This window comes from Globicephala melas, chromosome 16 (genome assembly GCF_963455315.2).
Source record: "Globicephala melas chromosome 16, mGloMel1.2, whole genome shotgun sequence".
Lineage (NCBI taxonomy): Eukaryota > Metazoa > Chordata > Mammalia > Artiodactyla > Delphinidae > Globicephala > Globicephala melas.
Genome location: NC_083329.1, coordinates 25,668,422 through 25,687,316, shown reverse-complemented (window position 1 = coordinate 25,687,316; position 18,895 = coordinate 25,668,422). Strand labels below are relative to the sequence as shown.

Here is an 18,895-nt window from a genome sequence, read left to right as displayed (position 1 = left end):
ACAGGGCAACTTCTAGGGAAGGAGCAGATGATTCCCAATCAGCAGATTTTCACATTAGCACAGCATCCTGAAACTGAGGTGGTAATTCTTATCTACGGATGCAAAATAAACTAATTAATTAATTAAATGGAGAGGCCCAGAAAATACCTCCAGCAAAACTCCAAAGTAGGAAGTCAGGAGAGCCAAGCAGGATAAAAATAGATATAGTTAACAGGCATTCACTGAACATTCTTACTAGATTTACCCTATTAATCCTCGTTATCACTCCGTGAGTTAGATTTCATTTTTATCCCATTTTATACATAAATAAACATAAGCCCGAAGAAGTTAAGTAATTTACCCAAGTTACGTTTGGTACATGACAAAATGGGGATTCAAACTCAGGCATACCTGACAGTAAAGTCCCTAGTTGCTCTTAAGCACTCTGCTATACTGTGTCCCAAATTGTCAGGAAGGGATAGTGTTTTGAGGCATTTACAAATCCTATAGACCTCGAACATCATCATTCTGAAAGTACCATTTTCAGTATTAACTGTATGCTGTCTTCAGGTGCTGGGAGGTTAAGATCAAGTACTGGAAATAGCAGGGGCATAGGCTTTGCCAGAGTAAAAGAAGTTTTGAGATTTACCGTAAATTACAAATCCCAAGCTTTCTTTCCCATCACTGAATTGTATTTATTGTATAAATAACATCCTATAACAATGATAAGGGAAATTAGATAAGACCAAAGAAGAAAGAATAATCGCCTATAGTTCCAGAACCCAAGCACATTAATTATTTTCATTTCTTATGAAAGTTCCCTTCTAATTCTTCTTCATATGTTAATTTAAAAAGAAAATCTGAGGACTTCCCTGGTGGCACAGTGGTTAAAAATCCGCCTGCCAGTGCGGGGGACATGGGTTTGAGCCCTGGTCTAGGAAGATCCCACATGCTACATAGCAACTAAGCCTGTGCGCCACAACTACTGAGCCTGTGCTCTAGAGCCCACGTGCCACAACTACTGAAGCCTGCGAGCCTAGAGCCTGTGCTCTGCAACAAGAGAAGCCACCGCAATGAGAGGCCCACGCACCGCAACGGAGAGCGGCGCCAGCTCGCAGCAACCAGAGAAAGCCCATGTAGAGCGATGAATACCCAATGCAGCCAAAAATAAATAAGTAAATTTAAAAAAAAAGAAAACCAGAGATATCATTTTGTAGTCATTAAAAAAAATCATCAGTGTATTAAATGTTCTCCCAGTTGCTAATCTTAAAAATTATCAAAATTTCAAACTTTCTTTAAAGAAATTAGAATTGTTACTAAACTAATGGTATAATGGAAACACTCTTTTGAAAGAACATATCATTGAAAAACAACAATGAAAAGCAATCTTGAATTCCCACCTTTACGTGCCTTAAAATTCTGTTCTACTCTGAAAACTTGCTCTCTTTTGAAAGGAAAAAAACCCCAACAATTAAAATTCCTTTGCTTAAGTTAATGCACTCTCATTTACAGTCACTAGTGCTGGGACTTCCCTGGAGGTCCAGTGGTTAAGACTCAGCGCTTCCTCGGCCCGGGGCAGGGTGCAGGGGGCACAGGTTCGATCCCTGGTCAGGAACTAAGATACCGCATGCCACGCAGCACGGCCAAAAATAAATAAATAAACAAACAAATAAATAAATAAATAAATAAATTTAGAGTCACTAGTGCTAAATATGATACCAGGGACCACCTCACCTGTGTTTCCTTCATGGAGAATCATAGGAGAAAGGATGGATGTGTTTGGTCTCAGTATTTCTTTGTGGCCTTATTATTGTTATTGTTAATATTACTCTGACTCAATGCACACCACAGAGACACAAAATTCGATACTGTCTGATAAGTCAGAACATGGTGGTAGCTTAGTTTTCCACTGGTGGGTCTCACATTATATAGTAGCAGGCATAGTATAAACACAGATGTAGAAGGAAGGAATGCAATGGAAGAGTGAACCTGAATACAAAGGACGGGATTAGAACTATTTGGTAGTCTATAGTGGATTAAGATGATCTTCACTCAGGCAAGACTGGGAGATGATGTGAGGGAGGGGAGAAGGGTCAGGTGATCCCTGGGAGGGTATTCTGGGCTCAGATTACGAAGCAGGAAAAAATGTGCTTGAGAACAAAGGGTATGAGTGAGAAGGTAAATGTAGAAGAGGCTGAGACAAGGCTGAGAATACAATTAAAGATAAAGTTAATGGGAATTGCCTGGCAGTCCAATGGTTAGGACTCGGCACTTTCACTGCCGGGTCCCGGGTTCAATCCCTGGTCAGGGAACTAGGATCCCATAAGCTGCGTGGTGCAGCCAAAAATAAAAAGAAAAGAAAAAGATACAGTTAAGAAATTGGTGTTTGATATGATGAAAAATAAACAGTTGGGAGAGAATAATTAGGAATGGAAAGATAGTTTTAATAGTAGACAAGAAAGATGATGATTGAAATACCAAAGAATCCAGAGGCTGAAAGTCAATAAGAAAGTTTTAACTTTTACTTTAATTACTTGCTAAATGACTTGCTACTTATTGCTTTGACATTAAATTTCACAAGGAACATTTTCATTAAAAGAGTCAAAAGGGGGCTTTTCCTAAACTGTACATAAATTCTTCCTATCATTTAGTATTTTTCTCACATAACTTTTATAGAATTTGAAAATTATTGTAAAATAATTCCAGGAGGAAGGCTATAAAACAACTGCCCCATTTATTAAAAGGGCCAAGTGAAGAAGTCCTAAGCACAAACCAGTCTCTGGTGATCCCACAGATCTGTTTTTCTATGGTGGCACACGATTCTCCTGGTTACCCCCTCCCCAGCGCTGCCCAGTTTCTTCCTGCAAGTATCTGTTTGCTTGCGGTCAATAGCTAAGGATAAGGATAGCCTCTTTTTCTTCCTTTCTTTTTCTTGTTAATAACGTAAGTGTTAATCTAGTCATGCAAAAACCATTTTTTTAACTTTAATTTTTTAAAATTAATTTTTATTGGAGTACAGTTGCTTTACAATGTTGTGTTAGTTTCTACTGTACAGGAAAGTGAATCAGCTATACGTATACATATATCCCCTCTGTTTTTGGATTTCCTTCCCATTTAGGTCACCACAGAGCACTGAGTTCCCTGAGCTACAGAGTAAGTTCTCATTAGGTATCTATTATATACATAGTATCAATAGTGTATATATGTCAATCCCAATCTCCCAATTCATCCCATCCCCGCCCCTTCCCCCCTTGGTGTAACTTTTTATTTTATATTGGAGTATAGTTGATTAACAATGTTGTGTTAGTTTCAGGTGTACAGCAAAGTGATTCAGTTATACATACACATGTATCTATTTGTTTTCAAATTCTTTTCCCATTTAGGTTGCTACATAATACTGAGCAAAAAAAAGAATCCAGAAACAGATTATCAAATAAAAAATACTCAGAAAGTATTAAAGAAAGTTAAATATAGTGCTTTTGACTGGTCTTAAAACATTATGGATCTTCAAAAATTAAGTTTCATAAACCTATTCTAAAATAAACTTATAATCCATGGCACTCAGAATGAGAATGATGCTTTAAGCAGAGCCAATTCACACCTTCATTGGCAACTGCTTGGAAATTTTTATTTGGTTGTGGGAGGAAGACCTAGAGAAAAAGATTTTTTCTGGATGGAAGTTCAGCCAATTTCGGATTATCCGGAGACTGATTATCCACCATGTGAATGAAGGCTCTTTGTTTCTCCTCTTGCTTCTGGTCCTCCTCCCTCCTGCTGCCACCTTTTGGCCATTTTATTGCTCTTAAGTATTTCTCCACCAGAGGGGTAGACGGAGACAGAAGAGATGACACTAAAAAGTGTGGCTTTTTATTGATAGCTTGAGCAAAAGTCTTAAGAGGAGGGTGAAACTGACAAGTAAGTTTTCTGGATGACCTGTTTTCAGTTATTTGTGCTCTAGTGGTACTGATGCTCAAGTGTGAGTGATATTATGGAGATAATATAAGAGATGGTTGTTTGAGCTCTGTCTCACTTGATGTCCTTTGGATATGGAAATGATGGCAAATTACCTTAAATTATGTTGTGTTTAGACACAAAACTAATTATGATAAAGTAAGTGAAGTTTGGTATTAATATTAATATATACCTTGAAAAAAATGATGTGTTTTTGTCTATCAAAAGGCTGTTATTTCCTGGCACAAGAGAAATGGAAGACATCCTATCCCCTCCCTTCTATCTTATCTCAGGATTAATTTCTTAGTCACTTCCCCCAAATTAATAAAGCTGAAGTCATGTTCTCAGTGTCATCATCCCTGAGAATAACTGCACTTTTAGGAGTTGCTCTGATTCTTTCAAACCTCTAGAGAAACATATAATTTAAAGTGGGGGTTGGTACTCTTTTTCTGTAAGGGGTCAGGTAGTAAATATTTTAGGTTTTGTGGCCCATACAATCTCTTTCACAGCTATTGAACTTTGCTGCTGTAGTGCAAAAGCAACCATAAAAAAATACATAAACAAATGGACGTGGCTGTGTTCCAACAGAATTTTATTTACGGACACTGAAATTTGAATTTCATATAATTTTCATGTGTCATGAAATCTTATTCTTCTTTTGATTTTTTGTTCAACCATTTAAAAATGTCAAAACCATTCTTAGCTCACGAGACACAATAACAGGAGGCAGGCTGGATCAGTTTGTCGACACCTGCTCTAAAGCAAGACTGTATTTTGGCACTCTAGAGAGAACTGAAAAGAATTAACCAGGAAACAAAATGCATCAAGCCTCAAACCTGCTCTTCTAGGCAGTGTGGAGTCTAGTGTAATAGGTCTTTTCAACCAACAGTGGAAGACTATTAAGTACAAACAAACTAATGTAACCCATCTACCACTGTCACTCCAAGCTGCTACAAAATGGGCAGATAGGGCTAAAAGCCCCAAGGCCTTAGAATCTAACCCTGGGTACTCAGCTGCTCCTCAAGACTTGTTTAATCTCAAATAGCATTGGAAAATGACAAAAGGTTTGACTCAATCCAAAATATTGTCTGATACTGGCAGCATAATATAGCTGGAGAAAGCTCCTCTAGGGTTACTGTGAACTTAGTTTTGCTGGATTGTCCAATAATTCCTAGGTGCTCTTAGCTAATGGGAAGTGTGGAATCCAGGGTCATATTACAACTACCTTGCAGTCTACCCTCAAGATGTTAGAGCTTATGTTTTAAAATTACCCTGATCTGTAGACCAGAAAGTTTCTGAGACCTCCTCATGGAGCCTTAAGGCATTAATGTCCTTATATACAGCTCTTTTTAAAGGAATTTATTTATTGTGGCTGTGCTGGGTCTTAGTTGTGGCACTCGGGATCTTCATTGTGGCATGCGGGATCTTTTTTAGTTGCGGCATATGGACTTCTTAGTTGTGGCATGCGAACTCTTAGCTGCAGCACGCATGTGGGATCTAGTTCACCGACCAGGGATTGAACCTAGGCCCCCTGCATTGGAAGTGTGGAGTCTTACCCACTGGACCACCAGGGAAGTCCCTATATAGCCCTTATTTGGACATTTCTTTCAAAGTACCTAATCCAGTAGATGAACAGATAGAACTGTGATTTCTCTCAATTGCCTGCTTTTTCCCAACTCTTGCCTCAAAAAGTAAAGGAGAATCTATAGCCTTTTCTTCCCCCAGTTTTATTGTGATATAATTGACATACAGCACTGTTTAAGGTATATAGCATAATGATTTGGCTTGACTCTATAGGTTTTGTATATTAGCCTTATAGCCTGCAAATTTGCTGTAATCACTTATTAGTTCCAGGACTTTCCTTGTTGATTTTTGGGATTTGAAAGACTTTTTTTTTTTTTTTGCGGTACACGGGCCTCTCACTGCTGTGGCCTCTCCCGTTGCGGTGCACAGGCTCCGGACGCGCAGGCTCAGCGGCCATGGCTCACGGGCCTAGCCGCTCCGCAGCATGTGGGATCTTCCCGGACCGGGGCATGAACCCGTGTCCCCTACATAGGCAGGCGGACCCTCAACCACTGCGCCACCAGGGAAGCCCTTGAAAGACTTTTAATGTTCAGTTTTTCTAACATGTAGTTTCATACAATTTAGAGACTCATCTCTACATTTCAAGGATTCGTGAGTGAAACAATATGATGGCTTGGATTTGCTTTAAAATACTTAAAAAAAAAAAAAGTAGTGGTAGGGGAGATGAAACAAGATTGCTAAAGCTGAAATTAAGGAAGCCAGATGATGGGTAGGTAACTAGGGTTTCATTACACTATTTTTTTGACCTCTACATAAATTTGAAAATTTCTAAAATTATATTTCAAAACCAGACACATTATTTGAGATTATAGAAGAAATTTCTGTATTAAAGGGAAAATTTTTCTTTTTTCCCAACATTTCTCTTCTGTTCTCCTAGAAGGTATATAATACATTTTGGAAGAATAACTGGTTGAATAGATGGATAAATGGATGGATGGATGTGTCTCATCTTTTTGTTCTCATCCATTTAAACCTTCAACCTGGCACAAGGAACATACGGGAACTTACCTTCACCATGGGCCAGAAACATTATGAGCCCTTGTGACGGCCATCTTGGTATCTCACATGTGTTTATTGATTTGACGATAGTACAATTTTATATTTTGGTATTATTCCCCATTTAAGAATCATGATAAATAAATTCACTACTTCTCATCAACCCTCTGTGAAGTAGATGTTCCACCCAGTTCATAGAATTAATAAGCCTCTGGACTTGACCACAATGATACAGAATCATAGAACCTTAGAGTTGGAAGGAAATTTAGAAGTTATAGAACTCCACATTCTACCTAATGTTGGAATCCATCTATAACAATTATCCATTTCATTTATTTGGTACTTTTGTAAGCACTGGGGATACAACAGTTAAAAAAAAAAAAAAAGAAAAGCAAAGTTCCTGTATTCATGTAGCTTACATTACAGTGGAGGAGAAAGGTAATAAATAAAAGTATGTCTGAGGTGAGGGACTACACCATGAGAATATCTAAGAAAAAAGAATTCCAGCATTGTAAATAGTGATGACAAAGGCCCGGAGGTGGGAGCATGCCTGTGTTCCAGGAATGGCAAGGAGGCCAGTGTAGCTGGCACCAGGTGAGAAGGGCTTGGAAGAGGAGTCAGCAGGTAGGGGGCTTCGTGGACCACTGTAAGAACCTTGGCTTTAACTCTGAGCTGGGAAGCTTATGTTTTAACAGGATCAATATAGCTATAGCGTTGAGGAGAGACTTGAGGGAGGCAAGGCAGAAGTTAGGAGGCTAGTTAGAATGATACTGCAATAATCAATGCATGGGGGGCTTCCCTCGTGGTGCAGTGGTTAAGAATCCACCTGCCAATGCAGGGGACACGGGTTCAAGCCCTGGTCCGGGAAGATCCCACATGCCGTGGAGCAACTAAGCCCGTGTGCCACAACTGCTGAGCCTGCGCTCTAGAGCCTGCAAACCACAACCACTGAGCCTGCATGCCACAACTACTGAAGCCCGTGCGCCTAGAGTCTGTGCTCTGCAACAAGAGAAGCCACCGCAATGAGAAGCCCGTGTAGCCCCCGCTCGCTGCAACTAGAGAAAGCCCATGCGCAGCAATGAAGACCCAATGCAGCCAAATAAATAAATAAAAACAATAAATAAATTTAAAGAAATCAGTGCACGGTAGCAGTGGCGATGGAGAGAAGTGGGCAGATTCTAGAAATATTTTGAAAGTAGAATTGACGGGATTGGCTGATGGAGAAGATGTGGGGAGTGAAAAGGAGCCCAGGATGAGTCCAGTGCTTCTGGATGAATGGGACTGTCATTTACTGAGAAGACTGGAGAAGAAGATTTGGGCAGGGGTGGATGAAGATAGGAATTCGGTTTTGGACATGTTGAGGTTGAGGGGACTTACTAGCCACTGGTGTTCAGGTGTCAAATAGGCAGCTGGCTGTATATGAAACTGAGTTCCAGGTTGGAGATAACAGTTTGGGATTCACCGGCATGTAGGTGGTGATTAACGCCTTGAAATTGGATGAGGTCATCTAAGCAGCGACTTAGAGAAGAAAAGCACAGGCCTGAACTCTGGGGCACTCCAACATTTGGAGGTTGGGAGATAAGAAAAAATAGCAATGGAGATTGAGGAGGAGTAGCCAGTGAGACAGGAGGAAAACCAAGATAGAATGGAATTCTGGAAGCCAAGGAAAGACAATGTTTCAAGGACAGCACGACGACCAACTCTGTTAAATGTGCTGACAGGTCAAGTGAGATGAGTAATGAAACCTGAACATGGGACTCGGCACTGTGGATTCTCGGTGAGACTGGAGGGTTCCGAGTGCCTGCGGGGAGAGGAAGTGAAGACAGAGAACACAGAAAATTCTTTTAAGGAGTTGTAAAGAGAGGCTGAGGAATGGGACAGTATCTAGAGGAGGATGTACAGGAAGCCAAGAGTTTTTTGTTTTAAACAAGAGCAACTACAGGATGTGTGCATGCTGATAGGAATGAGCAGGTAGAAAGAGACACCTAGGAAGCAGCAGCAGAGAGGGAAGCTGTCTGAGATGCAAGGTGAGTTCTACTGGCAATGAAGATATCGACGTGTTTTTGCAGCTTACTGTCTATGGTCATAGTTAAAGCAAATTCAAACTTTCAGTTAGAGGTTAACGGAGATATTATGCAACATTTTTTCCTATCCAAGTTCATGAAAGGTCCTGGTTTTACGGTACGACCATGAGTGAGTGGCTGAGGTGGGGCGGATGGCAAGCTCGCTGGAGGGGAGGTGAAGGAGCTGAGAGGCTGAGGGATTGGAGAAATCATGCACCTGGAGAGTAAAATCTCCAAGAATCCTAAAACAGTAGTCCTAGAGAACTTGGCAGTGAGCTGGGAGCTCAAGTCTCAGCCTCTGCCTGCGTGAATGCTGCCTGAGCCAGGAATCCCAGTGCAGAAGGAATCCCAGAAGCCTAAGGCGGCTTCTTCTACTTCTGGACAGTTACGATTATAGGAAACTTCTTCCTTATTCTGAGTTAAACCCTAATACTCCCCAAACTGCTCCTTGCCTGGTCCTCTAGAACTATTCACAATGAAGCCAATCTCTCAGACTTAAGATAGGTCCTGAAGCAACTAGAGACAATTCCAAGCATTTTCTCTTTCAGGAAGGACATCGTCAGGTCTTTCAACCATTCCTCATACATCATGGTTTCCAGGACCTTCACTATCTTGGTTGCTCTCTTTGGGATATACCTGATTCGTTGATTTCCTTGGGTTGATGGAGTCAATGGCACAATCTTCTGACTTCTCTTCTGCTGTTCAAATCACTATGGTAATTAATAAATACTTTATTTGCCAAGGTGGGTGTGGGCACAACATTGTTACTGAGCAACAGAAAAACATCTTATATAAATTACACAAAGCTCCACAATCTGTCTGCTAGCTCTAAATTCATAGTGATGAAGAGCAATGTTACGGCAATGGAATTATTGACAAGAAAGACAATTATAGTGTAAATGTTAGTAAGACAGGGGAGAAGAGATTATGAATTGATGCATCAGAAGGAGTACTTACGAGAATATCAGTGTTTTCAAAATAATTCCTCCAGTATGGTCTGATTTTCCTCTGTCCACCAATGTCCCATACATTCAGTTTAAAACCTTGTGATTGTACACTTTTGATGTTAAAACCCTGAAACAAAAAATATCAAGTTTTACTAGGCTTTGAGATCAATTTCTGACAAAGTTACATTTACCAGCTATGTTATTTATTAATTCTGAGGTACTCTGCCAGACGTGACACAGATGATACTGAAAACAGTTTGCTCTGATGGGGAACAAAAATGTATTTACACGTGCTTCTGTCACTCAGGTTGGGGTCAGTGTTGATGATGTCATGCTGAGTGCACACATACATGGAACTGCTGAGGATGACTTGTTATGAGAACAGCTCTGGTAATCAACACAGACCCCCACCCATCCCATGAGTCCTCAGCATGGTGAAATTTAACAGGACATTACATGTAACTAACAAGAAAACAAAGCTGAATCTGCAGACTCAACACAACAGAACAAATGTTAAGTTTAAAAAGAGGCAAGGGGCTTCCCTGGTGGCGCAGTGGTTAAGAATCTGCCTGCCAATGCAGGGGACACGGGTTCGAGCCCTGGTCCGGGAAGATCCCACATGCCGCAGAGCAACTAAGCCCATTCGCCACAACTACTGAGCCTGTGCTCTAGAGCCCAGAGTCACAACTACTGAAGCCCACGTGCCTTGAGCCTGTGCTCTGCAACAAGGGAAGCCACTGCAATGAGAAGCCCACGCACCACAACAAAGAGTAGGCCCCGCTCGCCGCAACTAGAGAAGGCCCTCGTGCAGCAACGAAGACCCAATGCAGGCAAAAAAAAAAGAGGCAAGAGCTACAATCTGGAAGACTGGATTCTTTAAGAGCAGCTCAAAATGAAAGAAATTGCCTCATATGCATTGATCAAGAAAAGGAAGGACCTGAACTCAGGACACGAAGCGGGAGGCTGGTTTGAAACTGGAGTAGCACCCCTCATACAGGTGGTGATGAAAACAAACAAGTGGGCATTTGAAACTGTTCTTTAACAGGTATCTCTGATGAACTTGAAAAGAAAGTGTTCATTTTCAGGACAGTGACTCAAGGTGGAACTTTGGGGAAGGTAAGCCAATCAGGGGCAGGAAGAAGGGTGAGCTGGGAGTTCATGTGCAGAGAAACAAATTAACAAGACCTTTGGGGTTCGAAGAGAAGGCATTTTATGAGCAAGATTTAAAAAAAATCTTCTTGAAAGAATGACATAATGAAATAAGGATTTGAAAAATCCCATCAACAGCCTGCTCCCACAGAAGTGACATTTCATCCAGAATCGCTGGAGTTAAGTGGGTCTGGGGATGCCTCCATGAACATTTGCTTCTTCTGGCAGCTCCCCAGCACTACTGCCTCACGCAGAAGGAGAAGGCACAGGGCAACAGTACGGGAACACTGCCACCCAATTTCCACTGAGGACAGTCACTAGAGGACAACAGGGGATGATGCTTACTACTGCTCCTCTAAAATGCCAATGACTGAATAAATTAGAAGTTTTAGAACTCCTAAGGGAAGTGGCTTAAGCTTATTGTAAAAGCGCACTTCATTCTGACTCATTCACAAAACCCCTTTTATGCGTTTAAAAATTCTACACTTAACTACAGTAGTAAATGTCAGACCCAGCAACAACAAATCCTTTCTGGGATGAGGGAATAAATAAGTGTAAATCCTAGAATTTGACCATATGTGTCAGCTGCCTTAAAAGTCTGTAAGTCACCAGACCCAACAAATCTACCAAGAAATTATTCTAAGGAAATAATAATGAATGGGTGCATTTAGAGATGTGTACTGTATAAGTATTTACATACAGAACAACGTAGAAATATGTTCAAGATACGTTATTAAGTGGAAAAGATGATACAAAATAGTATACTCTGTATGAGCCATTTTTACTTTCTATTTTAAATATACCCACCATATATGGGCAAAGAAAAAAACTTGAAAGGATACATTCTCAAATGTTAACAGTGGTTACGTCTGACTGGGCATTACAGGTGATTTCTAGTTTCTCAATTTTACCTATTTATATGTTCTAAGTTTACTACAATGAGCATCTATCACTTTTTCTAATATAAAACAAAAACACAATAAAAGTGTGTTTTTAAAGATTAAATACGAAACCTTGACATAATAACAGAGTCACCTATAGCATAACAAACAGAGCCTGAAAGTTAGAATTGGAGCTTTGGGTCCATAACTAGGATTTCATTTCCCTGCTCACAGTGTGGATGTCCTCATTCTAGTGGTGCTCTTGAGAGAGACAGCCTCTCACTAATGCGGAAAAAAACCCCTAGCCCTTCTTTTTCTGGCAGAAATCCTGACACACTAATATGTGTTTTCAGCCCTTCTAGGCTAGACTACTGTAATTTGCTCCTCCTCAGGCCATACATTAAATTTGTTCAGAAGCTGTAAAATTGCTCATTTGGTAGCAGTTGAAATGACTTTTCTGCAAAGAGCTGCGAATCAGTAAGACTCGCTGGCCGTGAAGTACACACACCAGCACAGCCATTCAAACCCGACACCAAGTTCTTATCACAGGACAGTGACAGAAAATGGTAAATAACTCTGGTTTTGCTAAAACCTCAAACGCTCAAACACTTAAAAAGTAAGACCAACAGGGCTGCCCCTAGTTAGGAAACCCAAAGGCCTGGCCAAAGGTCAAGCTCTCTCAGGATTTCCTGCAGGGAAGGAGGCCTAAAGAAACCCACTAAAGTTCTTCCAGGCAGGACTTGTCTCCAACATCCATGCTGGGAGCACCACCGTCCTTGTGCTTTGCTTGCTTAGCCCTACGAAAGAGGAGGGTTGATGAGGCTGGATTTAAAAATACAGGTAGGGCTTCCCTGGTGGTGCAGTGGTTAAGAATCCGCCTGCCAATGCAGGGGACATGGGTTGAAGCCCTGGTCCAGGAAGATCCCACATGCCGCGGAGCAACTAAGCCTCTGCGCCACAACTACTGAGCCTGCGCTCTAGAGTCCACAAGCCACAACTACTGAACCTGTGTGCCACAACTACTGAAGCCTACGCGCCTAGAGCCCGTGCTCCACAACAAGAGAAGCCACGGCAATGAGAAGCCTGTGCACCTCAACGAAGAGTAGCCCCCGCTCGCTGCAACTAGAGAAAGCCTGTGCGCAGCAACAAAGACCCAATGCAGCCAAAAATAAATAAATTTTAAAAAAAATAAATAAAAATACAGGTACAGATAATTAGGCTTCCCGGGCGGCGCAGTGGTTGAGAGTCCGCTTGCCGATGCAGGGGACACAGGTTCGTGCCCCAGTCCGGGAAGATCCCACATGCCGCGGAGCGGCTGGGCCCGTGAGCCATGGCCGCTGAGCCTGCGCGTCCGGAGCCTGTGCTCCACAACGGGAGAGGCCACAACAGTGAGAGGCCCGCGTACAGCAAAAAAAAAAAAAAAAAAAAAAAAAAAAAAAATACAGGTAATTGTTTTTTTATTTAAAAAATTGAGGGACTTCCCTGGCAGTCCAGTGGTTAGGACTCCACGCTTCCACTGCAGGGGGCACAGGTTCCATCCCTGGTTGGGGAACTGAGATCCCGCATGCATGCCGTGTGGCGAGGGCCCCCAACCCCCATCAGCCCCCACCCCCAAAAATCTAAAAAGTTGAGGGAGTCCCCTGGTGGCCTAGTGGTTAGGATTCTGGACTTTCACTGCTATGGCCCCAGTTCAATCCCTGGTCAGGGAACTGAGATCCTGCAAGCCACATGGTGTGGCCAAAAAAAAAAAAAAAAAGACATATATTTGTATTTTTTAAGTCTGAAAAATACACACTAAAAGTGGTTTTTCTCACAGTACTGTTTTTTTCCTTTATGCTCTCTCTGTATTTTTCTACATGTATTAATTTCAAAATCAGAGAAGATAAAGCTATTTCTAAAAAGGAATTATTTAGATCAGAGGGAAGTGATTGTATCTTGCTATGTATAGACATATAAATTTATATTATTTCTTTTTAAAAATTATTGTAAAATATATGTAACATAAAATTTACCTTTTTAACCATTTTTAAGTGTGCAGCTCAGTGGCATTAAGTACATTCACTCTTGTGCAACCATCACTGCCATCCATCCAGCCCCTGGGTAACCACTGTTCTCTCTCCTGTCTCTATGAATTTGACAACTCTAAGTATCTCACATAAATGGAATCTCTTGATATATTTTGAAATCTGAGATTATTTTAAAATTGTATAGACTTTTCTCAGTAACAAAATTTACAAATGGACAAAACTCTATCTCCCATTTGTCTTTCATATTGCTATTACCATCTTCCACGTGTCACACAAGCATCGGGGGCAAGGCAGTGCTCACCTGTGTAGGTGTGATGTGGCTGATGTCTTCAGATGCCAGCTGCTTCAGAAGAGTGGTCTTACCAGCATTATCCAAGCCCAGGAGAAGGATTCTCACCTCCTGGTCTGGTGCACTTTTCAATTTGCGCAAAATTGAGAGTAAGCCCTTGAACAACCATGAAGAACAGAGATTACTTTGGAGGCACTGACTTTGATATTACTGGGTATCAGAATGCCTTCTCCTCCTTGAAAAAAGTTCTTGGTTGTGGAGCGCTTATAGTACTATTTTCCACTTTAATGTCATTTATTCCATTTGCTTATAAGTTTTGGCAGAAATACTTTAGTAAATTCAGCAACTTAATAAATAGCCTGGCTTATTCCTGCTCCTTCTATTAATCCAGCTTAACAGTCACCCCAAATCTCCTGGAAGTATGTACTACTAACCAACTCCCATTCCTGAAGCCCTTTATATATATATATATACCAGAGCACCCTACCAGAGCACCCATCATATCTGACTGTAGGGAACTGATTTTTGTATTTTTCTCCTTTATACTAGAGTGAAGTTTCTTGTGCGTAAGGACTATAGATAGCTTCCATCTCCCACAATGCCTGGCGCTTATTAGACACTATATGATAGCTGTTGAAATAAACAGAATTACCCACCCGAGTTAATGTAAGATTTAAGGTACTAAGGTACTATTCAAAAGGTTGTAGAAAATTGTACTTGGGCTCTCTTTTTAAGACTTTATTTTAGTTCTTGTTTAAGACTCCATCATTCAAAATACTCTATCATCTTCTAACTTTCACATGACTCTTACAGTATAGCTTCACGGTATAGATCATCTATGTTTTTCAGATGAAGAATCTAATACAACAGAGAAATTAGGGAATTGAAAGGTCATTCTGGAAGCAAAAAAACATTAAAGTTTAACCAGGGTATTTTTGACTAGTAATCTAATATTTCCGTTTCTTGTTGTTATTATTCTTTTAATGGATGGAAATAAGCCATGCTGCTTTTTAGCTAAGAACATAAGAAAAATCTTACAAGATAGTTATTTGTTCTGTCTTGCGGCTGACAATCATTTCCCAATGAGGCATGGTTACATCAAGAATCAAAGAATCCCAGAGTTTAAAGGGCATATAATCTAATCTCCCAGCCCAAGTGGAAATTCCTTCAAACTGAGTCTTAGAATTATATAAAATGGTTATGTTTTTTTATCCGCATCGCACCAGGAAATAACTCAAACCAGTCTGTTCACTAAGATCAAATGATAATTCTGTGAAATAATTTTCAAGAGTTGAGACAATGATATGCAAATATGCATAATTATAAGAATTCCCTTCTGCTTCAGAGGCCCTTTGTTTACCCCTTTTAGTACTGTATTCACACTGACCACTTTAACCTCTCTATGCCTCAATTTCTGTCAGCAACAAAATGTAACGTTTAGTTTAAGACAGACAAATTCTATTCCAAAAGATTTGGAGAAGAGAGAATGAACAGATTTGAAACAAACAAACAAAAAAAGATTAAGCAAGTCTTTTTTTTTTTATGGCATATTTTTTCTTTTGTTTTTTATCTTCTCCAGCCTTGAATTATTTGACACCATTCCTTTTTAAAACTCTGTTTATGAGCAATCTCCCTGGCTTCTATTAGCTACATTGCAATCACTCATTTATAATACCACCTTTCAGAACAGTTAAAATTAGAATTCTGAGCCCCTTAGGGGACTCGTGATATAAAAAGGCTAAGAACAGGCAAAACACATTGTACTACTCCTCCTGGGTTCCTGATTAGATGTCCTCATTATCCTTTCCAATAAAATGCTAAAACAACTGGAATTTATCACATTTGTACATTAAACAATGGTACAGGTTAAGAAAGTTCTTCTCATGCATCATTTACTAGTATAGACATTGTGAAAGAATCTGTTTTCTATAAAATATTTTCAAGGTTCAAAATAAATGTTTTAGGTTTTTCCTCATGTGTCTCTTTCAGAAAAAATCAGTATATATAAATACTGCTTTCTGCAGGCTGAGAGCTTCTACACACTCATTATATTTGAAATTGAATGATTTAAAAAACATAATTTCTATTCGTCTTAAAAGGAGAAAAGCAAAACACAGATGAGAAAGAAAACATTCTAACTAAACTTTATAAACCTAATAGTATAAAAAATAATACTTCTACATTTCCAACGAGCAATTTTCCTCATCAGGAAACAATAACTTCACATGTTGCACCTTGAAATGAAATTACAGAGAAATGGAAAGTTCAGCTCATATTTTCTTCCAGAGAAATAACAAATGGCATCTCAAGCATGGTCTAGGCAAGACAAATGCAAATACAGTACAGCATCACATTAACCCAACTCCTGAGGAGAGGGGATCACAGGATTATTAGCATTTGCTAAATAGGGAAGAGGATATTTATAGATATCAGGGTTCTGCCTGAAAGGTACAAAGTAAGCTGATTTAACAGGCTGGACAAAAGAGCAGAATAAGTCTACTCTATGCTTCTATCCATATATGTCTATGGTTAATGTCAAACGAAGGGAGACAGCCATTAGAAGTTAATTTTATTATGGGGCTGCGTTTTGCAGTATAAATACAAGGAAATGAATTTTTAGTGTATTTTTGGTCAACACATCCATTCATTCATTCATTTATATTAAACACCCATAATATGCTCCAAGTACAATGGTGAGCAAAGCAGATATGATCTCTGTGTAGGATGTGTACTCCTATGACATTAAATAGAGGCAACTTAAGAAACAAGAACTTTAGTTAATTGTGCATCGTGCGTTATCAGCATGCATGCACACAAGTTATCTGCACCCTGGTGGACAGAAGTGGTCTGACTCAGCCACAAAACTAAACAAACTTTTCTATAGGCAAATCATGACTAGACATGCTGTTGACTATGGACATTTTATCTGCCTCAAAATCAGCTTAAACTCGACTACCGGCAGAAACATGGTGCACTGACCTAAAATGATACAAACTAGGTCATTCAAAGAAACTAGGGTGTTGGAGAGGGAGAGAGGAATATGTTGGTATATGGAAAATATATGTGACTGGGAGGAGCAGCTAAAATTTAAGTATTAAAGGGCTTCCCTGGTGGCGCAGTGGTTGAGAGTCCGCCTGCCGATGCAGGGGACACGGGTTCGTGCCCCGGTCCGGGAAGATCCCACATGCCGCGGAGCGGCTGGGCCCGTGAGCCATGGCCACTGAGCCTGCGCGTCCGGAGCCTGTGCTCCGCAGCGGGAGAGGCCACAACAGTGAGAGGCCCGCGTACCGCAAAAAAAAAAAGAAAATTAAGTATTAAAATTAGTAAACCAGCTGTCAGGTACATGCACTCCCCATACCTAGCTTAAATGGAACTGACTTCAATTTACTTTTACCTCACCAAAAAAACCTGGTGCTGCCCAGTAAGATGTTATTAATTTCCAGGAATTCGTATAGCTCTGTGTGTGTGTGTGTGTGTGTGTGTGTGTGTGTATGTTTACAGTTCAAGAAATCCACAAGAGAATCCTTTATTCTGTATGCAATGAATGGTCCATTCGAAAAGAAAAAACTTTCTAAGATGTTGCTTTTCCATTTATTGTTCAGAACATCATTTTTATACCTCTGCATTTCTTACTATTCAAAGCCAAGTCATGTGAGGTACAGGGAAGCAGCTGATTGATTTAAAGTTGGGTCATGTGATTTAAAAACGAGTGGCAGCTGATTGATTTAAATCTTGGTCATATGACCTGAGGAGGGGGTGCTAAAAACTGCTTTTTTATCTCTGGCTCAGAATATCATATTTATAGCTTGGTTTTTCTTATGATTTAGAAAACTTGAGTTGTCTCTCCTTGGAATCAGCAGGAGAAAAATACAGTATTTCAGGTTAATTCTTTCTTCTTTTTTTTTTACCTGCATATTCGTATAGCTTTTTTTTTTTTTTTTTTTTGTGGTGCGCGGGCCTCTCACTGTTGTGGCCTCTCCCGTTGCGGAGCACAGGCTCCGGACGCGCAGGCTCAGCGGCCATGGCTCACGGGCCCAGCTGCTCCGCGGCATATGGGATCTTCCCAGACCGGGGCACGAACCCGTGTCCCCTGCATCGGCAGGCGGACTCTCAACCACTGCGCCACCAGGGAAGCCCCTCGTATAGCTTTGATAGGGAGAACCTCACCCAAATTTTGTCTTCTTTCTCCTTATATCTCTACTAAATAGATACAGTGTTTCCTGAGGAACAAAATACGGGCACCTCCTCAGGAAGAGTGGGTTCACACTTCATCAGAGTCCTAATGAAAAGAACATTATGGGCTTTAGAGTTTCATAGACTTTTATTCAGCTTCCCTATGTGTAACCTCCGGCACAGTTCCATCTAGAAAATGGGAACAGTATTTATATCTCAAGAAAAATGCTATGAAGATTAAGTGAGATGATGTATGTAAAGCATGCACATAGGGGCACTCAAAACAGTAGTTGTGTTTATATTTTTCACTGACAATTTTTGACTGGAAAACATAATCTTGGGAACAATCTTCAAATGTTAAACATGCTAGATAACTACCACTAGGTTCATATATACAGAAATTGCTCCATAAATAATTCCTAAATGGAGGACTCATCTATTAAATAACAGTGATTAGTTATGCACAAAAATTACTGTCATCTTAGTATTTCACCAAGGACTTGGTATCCTAAGGCAGGGGTAAGACAACTGAACCTCTAGGGGTTCAGAGAAACCAATAATGGGTTTTTGTTGCAGTTCTCCAAATTAAAAAAAGAATAAATATGTATTAGTCATAGCTAAAGGACTAAAAAAATAAATAAACCTGGGACTCACTCTTTACTAGCACAGTTACCATGGGGGCTCATGGGATACCAGATGTGACACACTTAATCACACCACTGACCGTTTAAATTCCATGTTCCACTTACAGTTCTAAGAATAGCTCACACTTTTGGAGACGGAAAAAAAAATGCATTTTGGAAATCAGATAAAGAATCCTAAATAATTTGTCCTAATTTCTTATTGTTCATGGTAG

General features: G+C 40.3%; 1 protein-coding gene across 1 annotated transcript in view; it reads right to left on the bottom strand.

The window, feature by feature from the left end:
• The window catches only part of ARL3 (ARF like GTPase 3), a 32,395-nt gene that overhangs the window by 11,593 nt on the left and 1,907 nt on the right, over window positions 1-18,895 (bottom strand). The window contains exons 2-3 of the mRNA XM_030865498.2: window positions 13,879-14,022; window positions 9,531-9,647 (exon numbers count right to left, since the gene is read on the bottom strand). Of these exons, the coding sequence (XP_030721358.1) occupies window positions 9,531-9,647; window positions 13,879-14,022 (261 nt within the window). The remainder of the gene's footprint in view (window positions 1-9,530; window positions 9,648-13,878; window positions 14,023-18,895) is intronic.